This window comes from Aptenodytes forsteri, unplaced genomic scaffold, assembly GCF_000699145.1.
Source record: "Aptenodytes forsteri isolate BGI_AS27 unplaced genomic scaffold, ASM69914v1 Scaffold87, whole genome shotgun sequence".
NCBI classification, from domain to species: domain Eukaryota; kingdom Metazoa; phylum Chordata; class Aves; order Sphenisciformes; family Spheniscidae; genus Aptenodytes; species Aptenodytes forsteri.
The window spans coordinates 5,417,103-5,436,706 of NW_008796041.1; the positions used below are offsets into that span (position 1 = coordinate 5,417,103).

The following is a 19,604-nucleotide window of genomic DNA, read 5'->3' on the forward strand; positions in this document are numbered from 1 at the left end:
AGGTCTAATAGGCTAAGATGAATATGCAAGAAAATAATCTTTTAAGATAAACATACATTCAGTTCTGGAAGAAGCATTATTATTTACATTGAAGTTACAGCTGGGAGGGGAAACTGCCATTAAATTAGAATGAAGGTGGACTTCTTCCTATTCCAGTTTAGAAACTGACGTTGTCTACATTAACATGCCTAAAAGTCAAGCATGTAGCCTAGCTATGCTAGTGAACCTGGACTAGGAATCAAAGTTGTCTAGGGCTCCACTAGAAGCAACGTAGGAGATAGGTAGTTCAGCTCACCTGGCTGAGGACAGAATGGGTCAGCTCTGGAGATGCCTTTTTGCATTGACTGAAGCAGAAGCCTAGTTCTATCGCAAATTAAAACAAAAAAAGAAAACCAAAACTAGCCTGGGTGGCTAACTTCAAAAGGCAAGGTGTGGGCTAATTGTGTGGAGGCAGGAATTCTAGACAATATATAAGAAGTATTTATTGAAAAATCAAGAATATTTTTGCAAGTTAAAGAGGAAAACAATCCATATTTCATTTACAAGTAATAGTAGTAATAAGTAATTCATGTTTTTAAGGGCAACTTCTTCCAAAATTTCAAGTTTAACTAACTAACTAGTATATGTTCTCACCATTCCATTTTCCTTTTAGGACAGAGAGGAATATATCCAGTAAAAATACAAAGCAGTAGGAAATGAAAAAAGTCAATTTAAAAATCAATGCTCCCTGATTTTTTCTATCGACTCCTCTTAGAAATAACAGCCGTAATTTTTATAACTGAAATTGATCATAAAAAAATCTCAGTGTGTTCAATTATTTATTTTATGCTTTTGAAAACACTTTTGGGTAATGGATTTTACTTTTTCACCTTTCATATGCCTCATTCTTTCACACAGAAAAATAGAAACCATTCAAAAATGGGAGATGATAGCATTTTTTTGTTTTTGTTCATACTTGTGCTTATGAGTTGGTACTGTTCTCACAGATACACATGATGGGCTTAAAGCCATAGTAAACACAATACAACATAAGAGGTCATTTTTAACAAACTGATTTCTATACAGAACTAAATGTTTATATAATATAAGGGCTTTGTAGAGATTTAAACCAGGAAGTTAATTTATTTTACATCAGATTTTAGAAAGCAAAGTATAGAAGGGAAGGTTTGGGAGCATTAAAACAACAATGAAATCAATTGTAATAGTCAATGAAAATGTAATTGGTCCCTAAATCCCAACATACATCACTTTCATGTGGCTATGTTAGAGATGTAGGATGTGAATGAGCAAAGAAATAAGTACTCTTGGTGATACAATGCAAAAAGAGAAATCAAATACAGACCATGACTCTGTTGACCTGTTGCACCTATTAGCCTCTGTTGAACCTCCATGGAAAAGCATCAACACTAACCTGAAAGGGTCTACGTGTTATTTGGCTTGGAGATAGGTAGCAAAGTGACTCAAATGGTGCAGCAAACATTCACCAAAGAATGGCAAAATAGCCTGAAGATTGGTCAAATTACACAAAGGGTAAGAAGTGTCAAGAAAAATCTAGAGAAAGGGCTGCTCAGTTACAGTGGATAAAAGGAACCTTTGGACACCTGTTAAAATACCATGTCCATCTGGAGGTATTTCCCTTAGCATGCTTTGTTCTGTAAACATTTAATGAGACATTAAGCCCTGCAGCAGAGAGTTCTGGTGGCGCACTGGAGGACAAACTCATGGAGTCACCAGTCTTTTTACTCATTCTGCTACCTCTCCCTGACTTTCTCAGGACTTGTGAAGAGCGTGGGGGATATACCAAGTTAAGAGGTAGGCCCATTTTGAGGTAAATCCTCTTTTCATGCCACCATATGGAGGGGATACCTCTGGAAATGACATATTGGTAAGATTGCCATTGAAGACGCTTGCTCAAGCCCTTCTTCCAATACGCACTCCTATAGTTTCCCATTAAAATGCTCTATTGCTAGTGAAGAAGTTTACTAATTTATTAGCAGTTTATTACTAATCAGCTATGAGATGACTGAATTCTTAACAGCTGGTCTAGTACCCATCAGTCCTTTTTAAGTGCCAAAGGTTTGTCTCAGTAAGCATTTTTTACATTCCATGTTACACTTGTTACACATACCATGTTATAACTTTCACAATTTTCGGCGCATCCTTTTTCCTCATGGAGAATCTGGTGAGTATTTTATACTGTGGAACTCTTCCTGTCAAGACTTTAGAACTATTTTATTTAGAAGCATTGATTTTACAGTCTTTTAAAAGAGTTTTTTAAAGCTTGGCCCAAATTAGGAAAAATACCTGCAAGCTAAAAAAATTGTTCATGGAAATGAAGATAATCACAATCTGTGTGGTAGGGTCTCCTCTTGCATTATTGATTGGGCATACATGGTCATTCAATCAATATAGTCTTCTTCCCAAAATTTTGGAATTATAACTCAGCATTCTGCCATCTGGACTAGAAGTCAGTCTTCGTCGAGTGCACTGAGAAGATTTTAAAGGGTAGACAGTCTTCTGAAAGTTTCTAGCCCCTGGGAACTAGATCAATTAAAATTTCTCAGCGATGAATGAGAGTAGTGAAATAATTTCAGTCTAAAACTTTTTCATGACTTCTTTTTTTTTTAAATTCAGGGTGTTTTAAGATGTAATTTTTATATGTCTAAAACACCTGGAATCCAGTGAGGAAATAATGAAAGTGCTGTACAGACAGAGTGAAATCACTGTTCTTTATTTAAAGATTTGGAAGGGAAAAATAAAGATACGACACAATAGAAAATAAAGGATATGACACAATAGATGAAAGTGTCAAAGAAGCCAGGCCAGGGGCTGGAGGGAGGATGAAAACAGTAGTATCACAGGCAGAAGCTATGGTTAATGAGAAACTATGGTTACAACTTGCTAGTTCAATTTCTGCTACAGATTTTTTGTGAAGGCTTCAAAGACACTTTGAGCTAAACCTTCAAAAAGTTCTTGTTTACTGTGTCGGAGTATTCTGCTTGTGGGAAATAGGATTCAAATAGGATTCAAATAGGATTCATGAGAGACACTGTTTTGATTGGGGAGCGACCCATTATTGATTGAGAAGAGGGATTTGTCTTAATTCTGGCACTTTTGTAAAACTCAGTACCTTCCTGTCTAGGTAGTTCCCATTCCTATCTATGCACATGTTATTTTGGGCTGCCATAAGGTCCTTCATTTTAGATGTCACAGCCTTAAATCTTTTGCGTTTGGATGACTAATTGCTTTCTTCTAAAGCATGTGGAAGGATCCTTTAATAAAAGTAGTCAAGTTGCAACTCCATAATAGAGATTGTGTCCTTTTAAGATATTGATTTTGGTTTAACAAAAAGTGTATTAATGACCATGGAAAGAAGGAGTAAAATCAGTCCTCCATGTTCTTTCTAGTCTTCCAAATTTTCCATGTTGTAGCAAAAATGTCTTTCCTGTCTTTCCTACTTTCATGAATAATCTAAGCAGTCATTCCTTGGGTATCAGATTAAGGCTAGGAAATGGCTAGGATAAATACATGTATCTGTTCCAGGTTTCAGAGCAGAGAGCTGTGATAATGACAGGGGCAATACGATAGATGAGTTGGAGATCAAACTTTCTGGCTAGGCAAGCAACACAACCTTCTTGTGAACATGGACCTCACTTGAATAAACTAGTACCATGGCTCTTTTCCTGCTGCAAAATGTGACATGGCACAGAAACATAAAAACTGTGTTGGATCCAATGCTTTTCCAAAGAGTCGGGTTTACTGGGCACAGGGAGCCGAGCATGCACAGCAGTGAATCACTGCCTGTTCCCTGGTGAAAAACAGCAGCCAGGAGCAGGTGTGCATTGCCAAAACAGCTCGTGCCACCTATGCCTGCTGCTGCCTGTCCTGCTGCTGCTTCCTTGGAGTGTCCGGGGAGGGACTACAGGCCAGAAGATTTATTCTGCTTTGTCAGCCTGCTCCCAGTTGCTGTTTTTCTCTGCTTGTGCTATCTGTTGGGAGAGGGACCTCAAGGACCCCAGGAAAGGCATTGCTGGGAGTGAGCAGCAGGTCAGGCAGGTTGTCCTGGCAGGCAGTGTACCAGCTCTGTTGTGGTGATCTTTGCTACAGCTAGTAATAGATATGATGGCATGCTTGATTTACAGCTGGCTTAGTGTGGTGGCCACCACAGAAAACTCTATGAGAAGAATCAGGTCATCAAGGCTGGGTAGAGGCTCTACTGAAAAAAAAAAAAAAGAAAAAAAGAAGGTGAGTTAGGCTCTATCACATTTGGAAACAGACCTCGGTACCTGTCAATGAGAGGCAGCTACAGTGATATACTTGATGGTGAAGACAGTGTCTGTCCTGGAGAGCACCAGGCAAACTCCAGCTGATGAAAAGTAAAAGAAAGAAAAAAGCAAGTGACTTAGATTTGAGTCAGCGAAAGAGAATGCCATCAGGGTGTAGCTTGAATATTTTGGTCCATTCCAAGCTTATTATTTTTTAGCAATCAAAGACAAGTCTTGTACATTTTGTATTCAATTTTATTAACATATTCTGACTTTTTGCCCTTTTCTTGTGCTATATAATTGTATGCAAGTTCCATTTGCCAGTGATCTGATTGGATGTCTCTCTTTTCTTTTTGGTTTCTGTAGGATAAAATCATGGGTAGATAAGATGCAAGAAGATCTCGTAACATTAGCACGAACTGCAAGCGGAGTGGACCAGCTTGCTGCGGTGAGTAAGAAGACATGCCTTACACTGCAGTAACTAGAAAGTGAAGCAAATGGTGTGCATCATCTAGGCATTACGACCATTTCATCCCAACATAGTAAAAAGATTTTGGGGAATTAAACTCTGCAGTGCTTACCGAGAGAGAAATGAATAACACAGACATCCATCAATTCACTCTCTTAATGTTGCAGCACTGCTCATTGCTAATATTTAACCAGCTTTGCGGTATCAGACATAAGGCTTACCATTGTTGCAACACTTTCACCTGAAGCAAGCGCTTTTACGTTATATGTTTGTCAAATATAGTAATCAGGAAGCAACCATTCACGGCAGTGGAAAATTCTGCTCTCTATTAACAAGGGAGACTATTTTTCTGACACATATTTCCTGAAATGAGGCAGCTTTTGGTTAGAAGAAACATAGATGAGAATGAAATCTACTTTTATTCAGCTGTTCCAATTTAACCCAAAGTGTGTTTTAGGGAAGAATTTACAATTCTTCTGTCATTGAGAAGAAACTTTTGTGCTAAGTTGCACTCATAGAAGGTAAAAACACATCTGAGATTGAAGAAAAATGAAGTCACAATTCAGAAAATGTCAGGATTACGCTGCCTATACAACTTTGTGTGTATGTGACATCATGATCCAATATGCAACCACATGATCATACATTTACCTCTCCCTATCCCTGCACAAGTCCCATGGCTCCTTCTTTGAACCGATGGGTCTCTGGGTTGATGTAGGACTGTATAATGAAGGGAAATTTTGCTGTTATGTCAGGAAAAGAAGTTATTGTTTCAGCCAACAAAAGCCCTTGGTGCTGGGGAACTGAACATGAAGCCGTGAGATTTGGTTTTCAGAAGTCATAATCTCCCCAGATCATCCATGAAATGAATAGTAGCTGTGTTTCAAAGCCATTAAGAAACACACAGAAAAATCAAGTGTGAAGTTTCTCAGACTTAACACTGTATATTAATGTATTCCTTTGACCTTAATGACTTTTTACCCAGACATCCACGTGTCTCATGTGAATCCTGTCCCAGAAGGACATTTTCTCTTTACTGACTATAAGAAGAGGCTAGATGACTAGCTCAGATGTCCATGTTTACATTGTGGAAGCTTCAGTTTAGGTGAGATCACCACTGTCCTATAGAAGGAAGGGCTGTGTCACTGCATGTACATGAGGAACATAACTGAAGGTTGCAGAGATTATTTTAGTTCTGGCCTTTCCTAATATTTGAGTACTTCATATTGCAACACAATTTAAGGCAGATGCTTTAGATGCTTTTTTTAATCTTGGAAAACCCCAAACAAACTGAAAACGAAATCTTGAAATCCTAACAAAACATCAGATTGATACACACGTGTTTCCAGCATAGGATCTCAGCAACACAGAAATGTCTTTCACTTGAGATTTCTGAAGAACCGTAAGGTTTACCCAGCATGGAACACTGATGGGAGTTTTTGTAGGTGGATTGCACGCGTATCAGCTGACAGAGAACAATGAGGCTTGTGAATCATGTCTCTCTCTCCAGGTTTTGGTGAGGAGTTTCTGCTAAGAGGCGGGAGGGCCCTTTTTGCTCATCTGATCTAGGTGTGATCTGTTCTCTTCTGCACTTGCCGTGTCTCTTTTTTCCCCACCGTCTCCTCATTCAGCATCGTACCTCTGATCCACCAGACTTTCCATTCCATTCTTGCTGTGCTGCGTGGGCTATCTTTCATCTCTCCTCAACATATTTTATGTTTCTGTCTCAGTTTCTACCTTTGCTGCCTGGCCAGTCTGCCTTTCTGCCTTACATTGTCTTTGTATCCCTATTTTAGGGTTTCTCTTCTCAGCTTTTTCCAGTTCAGCACCTCTCTCTGGACTCTTCAGTTTGTCTTAGCATTTCCGAAACATTCTGTCCAGGTGTGTGTGGCCAGCCTGTCCCAATACTCCTATTGCATCTCCTCTCTTCCACAGGTATTTTTCTTCCCCCTTCTCATGTTTCCCTCCATCATTAGTTCTCAGTCCCAGACCTGTAGTTTTCTCCTGTGTGCTTTTTCTATTTCTCCTCCCCTTCCAGTCTCTTCTCTCCTTATTCTTTGCCTGCCATTTTCCAGTCTGTTATCTCCTACTTCCATATCCCAATCTCTTGCCCTTTGTTCTTCATTCAGTTTTCATCTCCTCTTTCTCCCACTGCTTAGACCACAAGGGTGTAGAGATCACCTGAGAGACCACAACAAGCCTGAGCTTTAGCTGCAGAGGAGGTGTGACATCCTCTAGGAGTGATGCTCTCTCTGGGTTGGAATACACCTGTGTGTAGGTTCTCAGGGATTTAGCTGATAAAATCTCTGCAGTGACCTGCAGATGCTTTTCAGGCTAAAATTCATTAAGCACCAAGGAGTAAAAAGTGTATCTTTGAATACATGTGTTGAGTTTTTAATCTACAGTGCAGAGGCAATAGGGTATTTCAAAGGGAAATGAGTTACAGAGGATTTCTAACTTGAGCAAAACAATGAGTTAATGTCTCAACCATTTTGCCTGACGTTTCCATGCAAAGACCACATAGTAAAATAGATAATGAAAAGCCAAGAGATTGACGCTGTCACTCTTTTTTTTCCCTGAGGAAAAAGTTAGTTTATGTAGTTAATATTCGGCAAACTTACAAGCTGCTAAAACAGTCTTATAATGAGAACTGCTGGGCAAACTTAATAATATGTAGTGCTACCAGCTATACTTAAAGTATACCACAGTGACATTCACGCTGAAAAAGAAAACATTAATCTGTGAATACTGTAGGTAAGTTTCTTTTTCAAAGCCAAAATTTATAGCACACTTCAAGCAAATAATAAGTTATCTCAGAGGGTATCCACAAGGTGGTCAATATGTGCTTGTAATCCTAGGATTAAAAGCATGAAAGGGGGATGTTTCCAAGTAGAATATCCCTCTATATCAAAGCTGTTTGTTTGACCTAAATTGCATGATATCTTTCTCTCGCCACAAGGTTTTAATTAGCTCTCTTGCCTGCAAGGGAGAATGCAAAGCCCAGGGAGGTGTGAGCCATGCAGTCTCTCCCTCTTTCCTCTTGTTTACAGGGTATTGTCGCTTTCCCACTTTTGAATGACATCCTTTTTTTTTCTGCTCACTGCCTATTAATCTCTTCTGAAATGAACCACAATCTTGGAAAAATGGAGACTACAAGACATTAAAAACAGCATGCTTGCATGCCTGTCACTTTTATTCACAGAACTTGCCTTCAGTTGCTCAAGCTTTAAAAATACTTAACAGTCAGACTGAATTTTCAGCTTTGTTTCTGTTTTCACTTTTTCTAACTCCAGAATTGTTTGGACCAAGTCTGTAGTCTTCATGTTTCTGGAAAACTTCAAAAAAGAAATACATTTGGTTTTTCTGTTCCTCCTCCCTCCAAAAGCAGAATGATTAATACAAAAAGAAGGAACAGAGTGCTCCTATTATAAAATAGTAGACATGACTTTCTGTGAACAGCTGTAGTACCAGAGTGTGTAGGGTTGGAAAGGTGTACTTTGGTCAGACAGATTTTTGGTAGGAGAAATACCTTTCCTTGTTCTAGGGAAAGTCAATTTTAATTTGGCCAAGTGATGAGGTTAAAGCTCATAGCAAAGTTGTGTAACAGATTATAACCATTTCACAGCCTGGTCAGCCTCTCCCTGGACTCAGGGAAAGAAGTCCCACTGATTCAGCTGAAGTTACAATCTGTGTCTGCTTCATGAAGCAGATCTTCTATGAAGATCTCTAAAGTGACCAAGATGATAGCTCTCTAAGTAGCACAATTACTACGTTCTCAGCTGGAGTGAGTTAATTCTTCAAAAACCAGGGCTTTTTCAGTTAGCTACTGTGCCATGCAAGTTTATGGTGTTTCCATAACTTGTTGAAGATATCTCAGGGTTCATCAGTGCTATATGTGCTTGTATGTGCATTGGATGTCTGTGGGTCTTTGTGCTGCCAGAAATTATACTACACAATGGTCTCTTCTGGAGGACTGTGAAATATTTTCTTCTGGCTGTCATGGAGAGGCATAGGAGCACTGCCTGAACTCTCAAATAATTTGATTTTAGACTGGCAGAGCTTTTGACCAGAGAGAATGTAAAACTTAAAGTGTAATAGGTACTTCCAAAGGAATAAAAAAATTCAAATCTAAACCACCATTAAACTCAGGTGAGGGACTTGTTAGGTGAATAGCAGACCTGTTGAGATCAGTACCTATGTAAAAGTCTATTTATTGTGCAGTGTGGACATAGATATCCAGGGAGAGCATTTTTTGTGTTTAAGGTGTTTACATTCAACATGTACTCAATTTAATGGAATCCTGTTTAAGGAGAGGAATCTCCTCAGAGAATTCCCTTTTCTTTGTTCATTGACAATTTTCTTACAGTGACTTGGAATCACAATCTTGTCCTAGTGACTAACCACACTTCCTCTTGCTTTTGCACATATAATAGAGCCATTGTGAACCATTGCAACTTTCATTAATCACAACTTTTGAAAATATCTGTATAGCAAGGATACATAATAATATACTCATGAATATTCCACATAGTGTTAAAAAAGAGAAAATATTTGGGAATTGATTGAGTGAATTACTTCAATAGTGACTATGCTTCTGAAAATATGAATATGTTTATGTCAACGGACATTTCACACACCTTTTCTCTTATTAGCAATCATGACAGCAATATAATGTCTGTAGGAAGCAAAATTGTGAAAGAAAGCTTGGATGCCATTAAATTAGGAGTTCTACATTGAGGCTACACTTATCCATAGCCTTAACCAAGCAAACCAGTGTAAGTGGAGTAGAAGGAACAGACAGAATGGATATGTGTAGGAGATGGAGAGGCAGGCAAGAGCTGAGGTTTATTATGGTGCACAGAGGAAACACGATCTTTTAATTTATAGATGCACCTTTACTCACTAATTGATGTTTGCCATACAGAGAGAATCCTGATCCAACCAAGAATTGAGCTCAGATTTTCATTTTTCCATTTAGAACTTTAACTAATCAGAGATCATTCTTCCTCTGAATTAGTTGTGGTAAACTACTACGTTGGTGGTATGATTCAACACGAATACTAGTAACATCTAAATGTAAGTTCTGTTATCAGTAAGATCGATTGTGTTTAAAGTGTAGTTCCTCTTGTGTCCTTCAAGTCTCATTTATACTATCTGGGAATGGTCTCAAAATGGTCTTCCAAGAATAGTTTAAAAGTACGTTTTTAAATACTGCTTTTTTGGACATTACTAGGAGTTTAGGCAAGATCTGGGAGAATTCCAACTTGGATTTAATACCAATGTAATAACCTCATTACAGTAATGCAAAGATTGCTTCAACAAGGCAGGAAGTAAGGATTCAAGATGCCAAAATACTCAGCTGGTTGAAAACTGGCAGAGCTCCACTGTCTTCAGTGGATTACACTGATTTACATTTGCTAAGAATCATGCCTAACAACATTTAATTTACAATTCAAGCAGGTGAAAAGTACTTTGAAAAAAAATCAAACAAGCATTTTTACACAAGAAACAGAGGCTATAGCTTGATCTTACTGCTGTTGTAGCTGTCCAGCTGAAAAGGGTATTGTTGGGTCCTTTCTATGATTTAACAGATTTTTTTGCCCGAGAAGAGCAAAGGGAATGTTTATAAGAAGGTGTTGTATATAAGACAACTTGAGACTTGAAAGCAGGAAGACAGGATACACAGGAAAATCTTTGTTAAGGAGATACAAGATGTCCAATGTGCTTCTTTAAATGTCTCTCAACAAAGACACAGCCTACTATACGCCTTTTAATTTAATGTTATAAATATTGTGTTTTTAAATAAAAAAACAAGTCATGTAATTGTCCTTTCAACTTAAAAAGGGTCATGTAACTTTGTCTTACTCGTGAACTCTCTGTGCTGTCAGGCATTATGAAGCTGCTCTGGTGTGAATGATACATGGTTTCTACAGAGCAGATAGACTTTTAGAAAAAAATAAGAAGGAATAGACAGCAGCTTAATAGAAGTTTAAAATCCATGTAGCAAAATAAATATTGAGGATGTCCCTGATCTCACTAGCTTCATTTATCAGTAGGCATTTTGTCTTAGTAAAGACAAAAAACTGCACAAAGTTCAAAGTCACATTCTATACCTATGAATAATTACCTAAGCATGCAGAAAAAATAGGTGAAGAGCCTACTGAACTACAGAATTAAGTAAATACACAGTCCCATTTTGATGGAAGTATGCTCAACTTCCATTTTTATATAGACCTTTCACAGCAAAGGCCCATGACTAAGCTAATTGACAGCTCTTTTAATCTAATAAACTACAACAAGTATACTTCTGATTTCCAGCTCCTAAAATACCTCTAGGGACAGGAGAGAGGAGGGAGGGATCCCTGCAGTACCCAGAAAGGAAGACCTCAGAGCAGAGAACATGCCTTATAGCAATGCACAAGCTTGTCTGTTCCAAACTGATTGAAGAGAATCCTCTTTTACATAAACACTGTATTAAAAATGTGGGCCTGTGTTGAGAGCTTTGACGTGCCAAACACACTGGAACTTCACTATGACTGCTATGGCAAAAAATGCCATCTTGTACTATGTAACCTTTTCAAGCAATGGCATAATTGAACGAAACAGCAGGTAGAGAGGCAGTTCCAAGGAAATCTAGTCTCTGAATCTGTTTCCTTTTTGATACATCACTGCAAAAACAATCCATGCATGATGTTCATAAGGCATGCTGTTATTACAGTCCCAGGAGCTGTAGAGTGAACCCATATAGACTGACTTGGCCTTTAAATGATATTCATACTGAGACAGAAATACCGTTTCTTCCTCCAAAATGAAAGAGAGCTACATATGGATATTTGATAAGTGGCGATGAGTTCCATTCACAGAATGAGTCCAGCAGCAACTGTTAGAAAATTTTTTATTTATTTTATCTCTTGAATGCTGTTTTATAATAATTAGCTCTTTCTTGCCGAACACCCAGCCGAGGTTCTGCATGAGCACATTTCATCCATTGCTCAGTGTGAGGTCTGTGTGCCTAATGCACAGATGGTGCGAGTCTGCTGAAGCACTCAGATTGGCAGCAGATTCCCAGTCCACGCTTCTAGCTTTTCAGGTCTTGGATCAGTCTCTAGAGTTTAACTGAGTTGAGTGACTTGTAAGAGAGACTGGTCTCTGATTTGAACTGCCCTGGAGCAGGAAAGCTTCCTTCTGCCAGAAGGAATTATAACCTGGGGGTAATTTTCTGTTGGACTCATTACAGATTTTAGCTAAGATAGTGTTATGTTCTAGAGGCTCTACAGGTAGAGGCATACCACTAACTTATTACCTATAGAAGCTGTCATATATAACTTGCCTTGTTCTCTTCATTACCTGTATAGAGGTCTGTGCAACGGCAGGCTTTAAAAGCTTACTTGAACTTAATGTAAAAATTGTATCTGTATGAGTCTTCCCTACTGTCATAGGTGGTCTGAAATTGCTGCTTCAAAAGGTGGTTTGACAGACAAGTTAGGAGTAAATGTTTTCATTCTTACTATTTTTTTCTATGATCAGCACGATATTTATGTGGCTCTTCCTTAAAAATCATGAAGTTAATGGGATGAATTAGCAAAGGCTTTATATAAATTTGGAACCATTTATTAAAAAAAAATTAAGCTGATCCATAGAATTGAAATTTCAATTTATTTTTACCAGCTTTATTTGCCTTTTTTTTTTTTTTTTACTATATTTATCAGGTTGGATTCAGTTTGAATATGCTTTAGCCAAAGGCGCAGAGTTTTGTACCTCATGCTATTCTCTGATGAACTACCAGATGGACCTAGGGGATATATGGCCACGTTCCAGAATATACTACGTTCACCCTTGTTAAGGTTGAAGTAATGGAGAGTTTTATGATTGAGAAAAAGATAAAGAAGAAATGTGAGAACTTGATTTATTTTTTTTTAAGATCGTTTGATTTTAAGAATAACAACCCAAATGCAATTGGTTTATATTTCTCTGGAGGTCTTTTCTATGGACTTTGCAAGTCTGAATTTCATTTGAATGTTCTGATTGCTATAGATTCTGATTAGTTTGTCACTATTTTGACCCTGAATTTTAAGACACTTACAATTTATGACCTATAAAACGTTAATCTATTGATGAGAATGTGTGCAGTTTCCATCCTTCTTCACCCCTGAAAGTGGATAACGTAACTAATACCACAACACTTGTAGACATAACCTGCATAACTGTAAAGCTGTTCACTGTGTGCCCTGGGTGTACTCTCCAGCGCTTTAAGAAAGGAAAGCAAGTGCTTAAATGAGTCGAATACGGGAATTAAGGAAACTTTCATATTCAGTGAATACATTTTGCCACCCGGTGAGGTTCACTATGGTTGATCTCAAAAGTCAGAAAAATATTGTGTCCTTTCTTTTCTCTTTTTGTCTCTTTTTGTTGTCCTCAATGGAACAAAAGACTAAACCACTTTTTTTAACGTCAAATAAAATAGAGAGGAATTTTTAACCATATAAACCAAATTCATCCAAATTTTGAAGAGTCATTTTGAAATGAAAATAATACACCCCACCCCACCCCCAAGTGTTTTGAAGTTGTTGAAGCACTTCTTGTAGCTTCATTGGGTTGATGGTTTTATACATGCTGAAACTTCCCTGAGTTCAGGGCATTTTTATGAGTGGTGCTGGTAGGTCTGTAACTGCAGTTTTCCGTGAAAGTGCACTTTGTTATATTGTTTTTCTAAGGAGCAGAAGGAGACAAATCTGAAAGCAAGGAAACACTCTAATTTTTTTAAATGCCTTCAGTAATGTGTAATAAAATAGTTTATCATAAGTGGGATTGGTCGACTGTGCTGTGTATGAGGCAGGTGCTCTGAAAAGTCTGAATTCTTTCTAAGCATAAATTGGCTACTGTACACTATTTACATTTATGTCTTTTGCCTCATGCCTAAGGCGAAGACACCAGTTTGCTGTCTGAGTGGGGTGTGGTGAAGGGAAGTGAGGTCAGGATTACTTTTAGAATGGAATTATGAAGGGGTTGGTACAGTGAAACATGGGCATTTCAGGTATTCATTGAGAAGTTGGAGTCTATCTACCGGAATTAAAATAATGTATGAGGTGGGTTAGATGGGTTAGGGATTCCCAAAATACAGTAACGCGTTTTTTTATAATACAGTATTTATAAAGGTATGTCCCATTTGGGGTATACCACTGCCACTGTTATGTTCTACGTGCAACCAAATACCAAAGCTGCAGGCATTAAAAATAGAATCCTCCAAACTAAATTCTGTTGCGTTCACACATTGCTAACCAATGTCGAGATGTCAGGAAAATTAAATCACTTTTAAAAATACAGGCTGGGAAATTTGAAGACACATCTGCAAGTTCTCTTTGTAATCCAAATGGAAATTAAGAGATTGTCAAAACACAGGGAGACTCATTTATTATTTGCAGATGCTACTCTCCCTCTGCTCCCTTAGCAATAAACTGGCATTTTGAAGAGTTCCTTCTTCCAGCAAGCAAAATCAGCTGCAAGTCGCTAACAATAGGTGGCTACATTAACAAAGCTTGCCCAGGCTCAAGGGAAGGGGTGGCCTAATATTACCATAGTTTTAATTACTATTTGATGATCTGGATAATCTTTGAGCAAAGTACTGTTCTTGGTTCATTTATAACTTTCCATTGGCTTTAACACTAATAAAATCTGTCCTATTGGTGCTTATGTTCAGACAGTTTTCATAGAAGCTGAGAGCAAATTAAAGATTTTCCTTAAAAAAACCCACACATCAAAACCAACAAAAACCTGAACATTATAGCTAAGCATTTTCCAACTCCTGTGGTTAGTAGAACACCAAAAAGACTCTGCTAGTTCCCTGCGACTTAAAATTACCTTTGGGGAGAGAGTCCGTAGGTGTTAAATTGCATTAAGAGCAGCTGAGGCAGGACAAAATTTCCTACGAATAAATGAGTTTGAAAAATTACATAAGTGCCCACCTCAAAATATGCCAGAAATGCAGAAGAAATGTGAAACACTTTCTTCCTATTGTTCTTTTTCTGTTACAAGAAAGATTCACTTGTGGTACATGTTGTACTCATCATGAGTTGGGATTTTTGGGTTCTCATCCAGTCTCAGCTAAAAGCCTGAGTTAAACTGCTGTGAAACCAATAAATGATGTAGTCTTGTTATTTAATACTGTATTGCTATCACTATGAAACAAAATTGAATGCCTTAAAATACATTTTTCTTAACAAAGGGGGATTTTTGGATCTGTTTTTGATGTTTGTACAATAGCAGAGGTACAAAGCTGAACTCATCTTTTTTGAAGGTTTGAATCCAAAGTGACAATTACAAAAATTACTTCTTAATTTTAAAGTCCTCTAGACTACTTTGATAATTATCAACAGTCAAAAGTGTCTGATGATTCCATCCAATAAAGTATCCCTGATTATCTGCTTTCCTTTGAGTAAGCACCTGAGTGAGCTAATTGAATCTGGCACTGCTTATACTCTCCCTGATGTTAACTGAAGCATAAGTGTTCCCAACATCTTGCAGAATTCAGCCTGAACGTATTACTTAAGAATGAACTCTCTCTGATAATTTTTTCCTAATGTGCACATCACTACTATGGTATGTTACGGTTTTCAAAATGTCAGCTGCCCTGTCACTTGTCACCCCAGAGCTTTACAGCAGTCAGTGATCAAGCAACTGATTCTGAAAAGCAACAGATACAGTAACCTATTGGGGTGTTTTTTTCCTTTGTGTTGTTGCCATGAATTTCAAGAATGAAGGCATCTGTGAGTTGCTAGGGAGCAGCTGTAATCTTATTTATACATTATATATAGCAGAGAGTAAGACATATTTAAAATACTCAGACCGATTTCTTTGAACATACAGAATGCTCCTTGGGAAGGAGCACTTTTCCATGTGTTCCACAATGGATTGCTTGTGATTCAAAGAAAATAAATGTCTTGTGAGAAAAAAAAAAAATTCTCTGGCATGTATTAGGAATAGAAAGTATTAGTATAACTTTGGAAATAGGATCCAGTAGTCAGAAGATAGAATTTGCTCCCTCTGGGCAGATTATATAGTTGTTTGTGACTACTAAAAATTGAGCTAGAGGAAAGTATCCACAATAATAAAAAGCTAGCAATAATAATCACTCAAATGGATCAGAGTGGTTATTTCTGTTTTCCAACTTTTTCTGCTCCCAAGATCTCTTCATATGTTTGGATGTCTGTCAAATGGTCCCCCTTCTCTGCTTTTCTCACATAAATGAGATCATAACATGTAACTTCATGGCATTCATAAAGTCAAAAGTAGTGAATATCTGGGTGTTATAACAAAGTTATTAAAACTGAAACTGTTTCTGACTCTGTAAAACATGTTGAATATTTTTTTTCTGATAAAATGATATAATTTTGTCAAAATATTTGTTTTGAAAATTCTAACATTACCCAAAATTTCAGGAAGAAATGTACTTCTTTGTTTTCAAGCTAGATGATTCCTTTATCCCTAGGATGAAATACTAAATTTTTGGGTAGTCAGTCTGTATGACTTTTTTTTTTAGTTGGGGAGTGGGCGAATGGAGAGGAATGAATGAGCACAGAGCTCAGCAACAACCTGGGCCAAGTCGAAGTAGATGTATAAAATAAAAAAAACTCTTAAGTTACCCCATTAGCTACATTTTTATTTAATATTCTGATATGTTGTTTTGGTTTTGTTTGCTTGGTTGTTTTTTTGTATTTTACTTCAGTCAAGAATTGTAAGGCAACTCTCTTTTGTCTAGATAAGGAGCAGATAGAAATACTCTTGTATCAGAATGAATAAAGCTCTGGAAATGCCTGTTCCTTTCAGTAACTATAAAGGTGACTTGGGTCCTTGCTCAGCCTTAGGTTTAGAAATCTCAAAGCTACACAAATCCCCAACAAAGTGTTAGCAAAGAGCAAACATAATTCTTCAGTTCTTACTGGTTTTAGCAGAGAATTACACATTGCACAGAAGTGACTTGGTGTCGAGTGGCACCCAAAGCAGTACACCTTGAATGGGACTTCAGAAGTTATCTTGAACCTGTTGGCTGGGCTGGACCCCAGCAGCATCCTGCAGACACTGGGGTATTTCTGCATCTTGCTCCCCAGCAATCAAGGCTCTGAATGCTCTTTTACTTTGAGAGCAGCTCTGTACCTAAGCTACTTGTCTGCATTTGTGACGTACTGTGCTGCAGCTAATAAGTAATCTGGGGTTGCTGGTGCATGAGGTGTCTGTTGCAGAAGTGCTGGCTCTGAACGTGGTGTCAGATTAGGTCATGCAAGCACCTGTGAAAAACGTTCCCCAATTCTTCTAGTTCTGGGCAATTAATGCCAAGATAATGTAGTTTCCTTTGTGTAGCTTCAACCTGAGTCAGGGTCGGAGGGGAGTTTTGAACTCTGACTGCACCGTTTTAAGGGAGTTGGATGCCGGTAACGGGGTCTGTCAGCAGTCTCAGACATGACAAGCAATGAACCAAGTCTAGGTTTCACTCAGGGCCTCCAGTCAGGAGTAAAAAGAGATGGGGCCAGGGACAGGTTGGAGACAAGACTACAATGGGGGTCCAACATCCATCCAAGAGACAGGACTGGAGAAAAGATTTAACATGCATCTGAGGGGTCCATTTAGGAGATGGGCTAATTATGGCATAGGGTCAAGGTCCATTGAAGGGGTAGGGCTGGAGACAGGCATACCTAACCCATAGCCGAGGACTGGGCTGAAATGGAGTCCGTGGTAGGGGTGCAGGCAGAGATTCCCAGTGAGGCAGATCATGGTCATTAAGGCCTATTAGAGCCTCATGGTGATAGAAAGCAAGAGACTTTTTGGAAGGACCAGGGGGAACCAGCCATGGCAGGCCCTCTCCAAAAACAGGGTGTGGGCAGGAAGAGATTAATTTACAAAACCTTTATTTCAGTTTTGCTCTGTTCTGAGGGTTGTTTTCTTTTTAATTTATTTAATAAGTTAATCACTTTAGTATATAAGCTTGTAAAACCTAGCTCCAGATTTCACAAACACTCTTAGTATTTTGGTGTAGTCACTTTCAGAAAAGATGGAGGAAGACCCACCACAAAGTTTTGGTTGATTTGGGGTCCCAAGCTCGGTAGTATCTTTGAGCAGTAGTTTTACCATCATGATATTCTCCGACTGGTCTAGACTGATTCTAAAGCATTGATTGTTGACAGAGGTGTTCCATTAGCCTAGCTGACCTAAATGGTCTTGAAAGTAGTACTGTAATAATAAATACATCAATATATTTACCTTGTATAGATAGGTATTACTGGAATTGTTGAGTGATTTTGTTTCTCTATTCCAAATCATATTTCAAGGTAGGAAAAGATAGAGCGGGTTTGGTTAACTTTTGAAATTCTGGGTTTGAACTTCTGAAGATCTTGTCTCATATGACTTCTATGTCCATGGAAGTATTCAGTGATGGAACTGAGATTGCTGTGTTCATGTCCTATGTTTGGGCCCTCAGCCAGGTTACCGCTGCCTGAAGAAAAGGCTCCATTGTTTCTTAAATTGGGAGACTGACAGTTTCAAAACAAAACAAAAAAAAAAAGACAAACTAACAAACAAAGAAGCAAAGGAATTCTATTGCAGTTTAGAATAATTCAACATGAATTATTATTCCTTTTTATTTGGGTAGACTGTGTAAACAGTGCCAAGACCACAGATCCAAAGCACAGATAATTTATTACTCTCAGGAACTTTTTCTGAGTGCAATAAAGCATGAGGGCCATTTAAATAAAATTTCAATGTTTCAGTGGGCCCCAATGCCTGCCACAATGTAGCAAGAGCCATGCAATGAAGGCGCATCTTTCATTCTCTCTCAATATTTACAGAAATGTCTGACTTTGCCTTGCAAGTCTTATAGAAAGCAAGGAGAATGTCTCTTTGTGAGAGATTTATAAACGTATCCTTGAAGACTGAGTGGAGAGGGGCATGTTCTGCTGACGAGCTGGCAGTTTTTCTACTCTTCACCACATTTAACTATTGTCCTTCTTCTTGTGTTGTTTCATACTAATGTGACTTTTCCCATCATATTCTCTCCCCTAAAACCTTGCAGTTCATTATACCAGAATAAATATTCGGCATTTAGGAAGCAATTTTAATACATTTTTGCCTGAATAGAAAAGTGCACGGCTATTGACTTCAGAGAAAAAATAAAGTATTTTTTGTGCTATGACCTTACAGATTTTACTTAGTCATGCAATGAGGCTTTATTCTGTGAGAAATGGTAGGGTTTTACTGACAATTTGGAGAGCTTTTAGCAAAACATTCATGATTAAAGTACTAAAAATTATTTTAGACCTAAAAGCCAACAGAAACTTGCATTCACTCGGTTAAAGCAATTTAATAAAATGCATTCAGATTAGTTCTTCTTAACAAGCCACGGAGCCTGCCAAATTGCATTGTGAAAAACGAATGAGCACACCTTTGCCGATAAGACCCTTTATGGCTATTTGAGATGAGTTTTTGCTAATTGTGTTTGACTGCTAGGTGGGAGGCTTGGAGAAGAAAGTTTGTCACACGCTGCCAAATCCTGAAGCGTGTATCATTTCCCTGTGTGTTGTTGCGCTGAACTGCTGCAGTGCTACGGCTGAATTAAAGAGAAGGGGAGCAGGCAACAAATAAATTATGTACGCACCTCTTAAATAATTAGTGAATATTTCTTACACTGTTCCTTGGTAGTTGAGACAGGTCTTATGCTTCAGGAAAATAAAGAAGTGTGTGAAGTTCCAAGTTATTTCTGATGCCTTTTGTTTGGGAGCTTGTGGGATAAATCTTCCACTGGTGGTAGAAGCAGGGGAGATAGGTGCTGTGAGCCCTGACATGGGGTAAAGCGAAGAGGAGGAGGAGGAGTCACTGACTCAACT

The 19,604-nt window shown here is 38.2% G+C and overlaps 1 protein-coding gene across 1 annotated transcript in view; it reads left to right on the forward strand.

Annotated features, from left to right (window-relative positions):
• The first annotated feature begins 4,637 nt into the window (after positions 1–4,637).
• CACNA2D1 (calcium voltage-gated channel auxiliary subunit alpha2delta 1) overlaps positions 4,638–19,604 on the forward strand; it is a 375,598-nt gene continuing 360,631 nt past the window's right edge. The window contains exon 1 of the mRNA XM_009285553.1: positions 4,638–4,713. Coding sequence (XP_009283828.1) covers positions 4,654–4,713 — 60 coding nt within the window. The 5' untranslated portion in view covers positions 4,638–4,653. The remainder of the gene's footprint in view (positions 4,714–19,604) is intronic.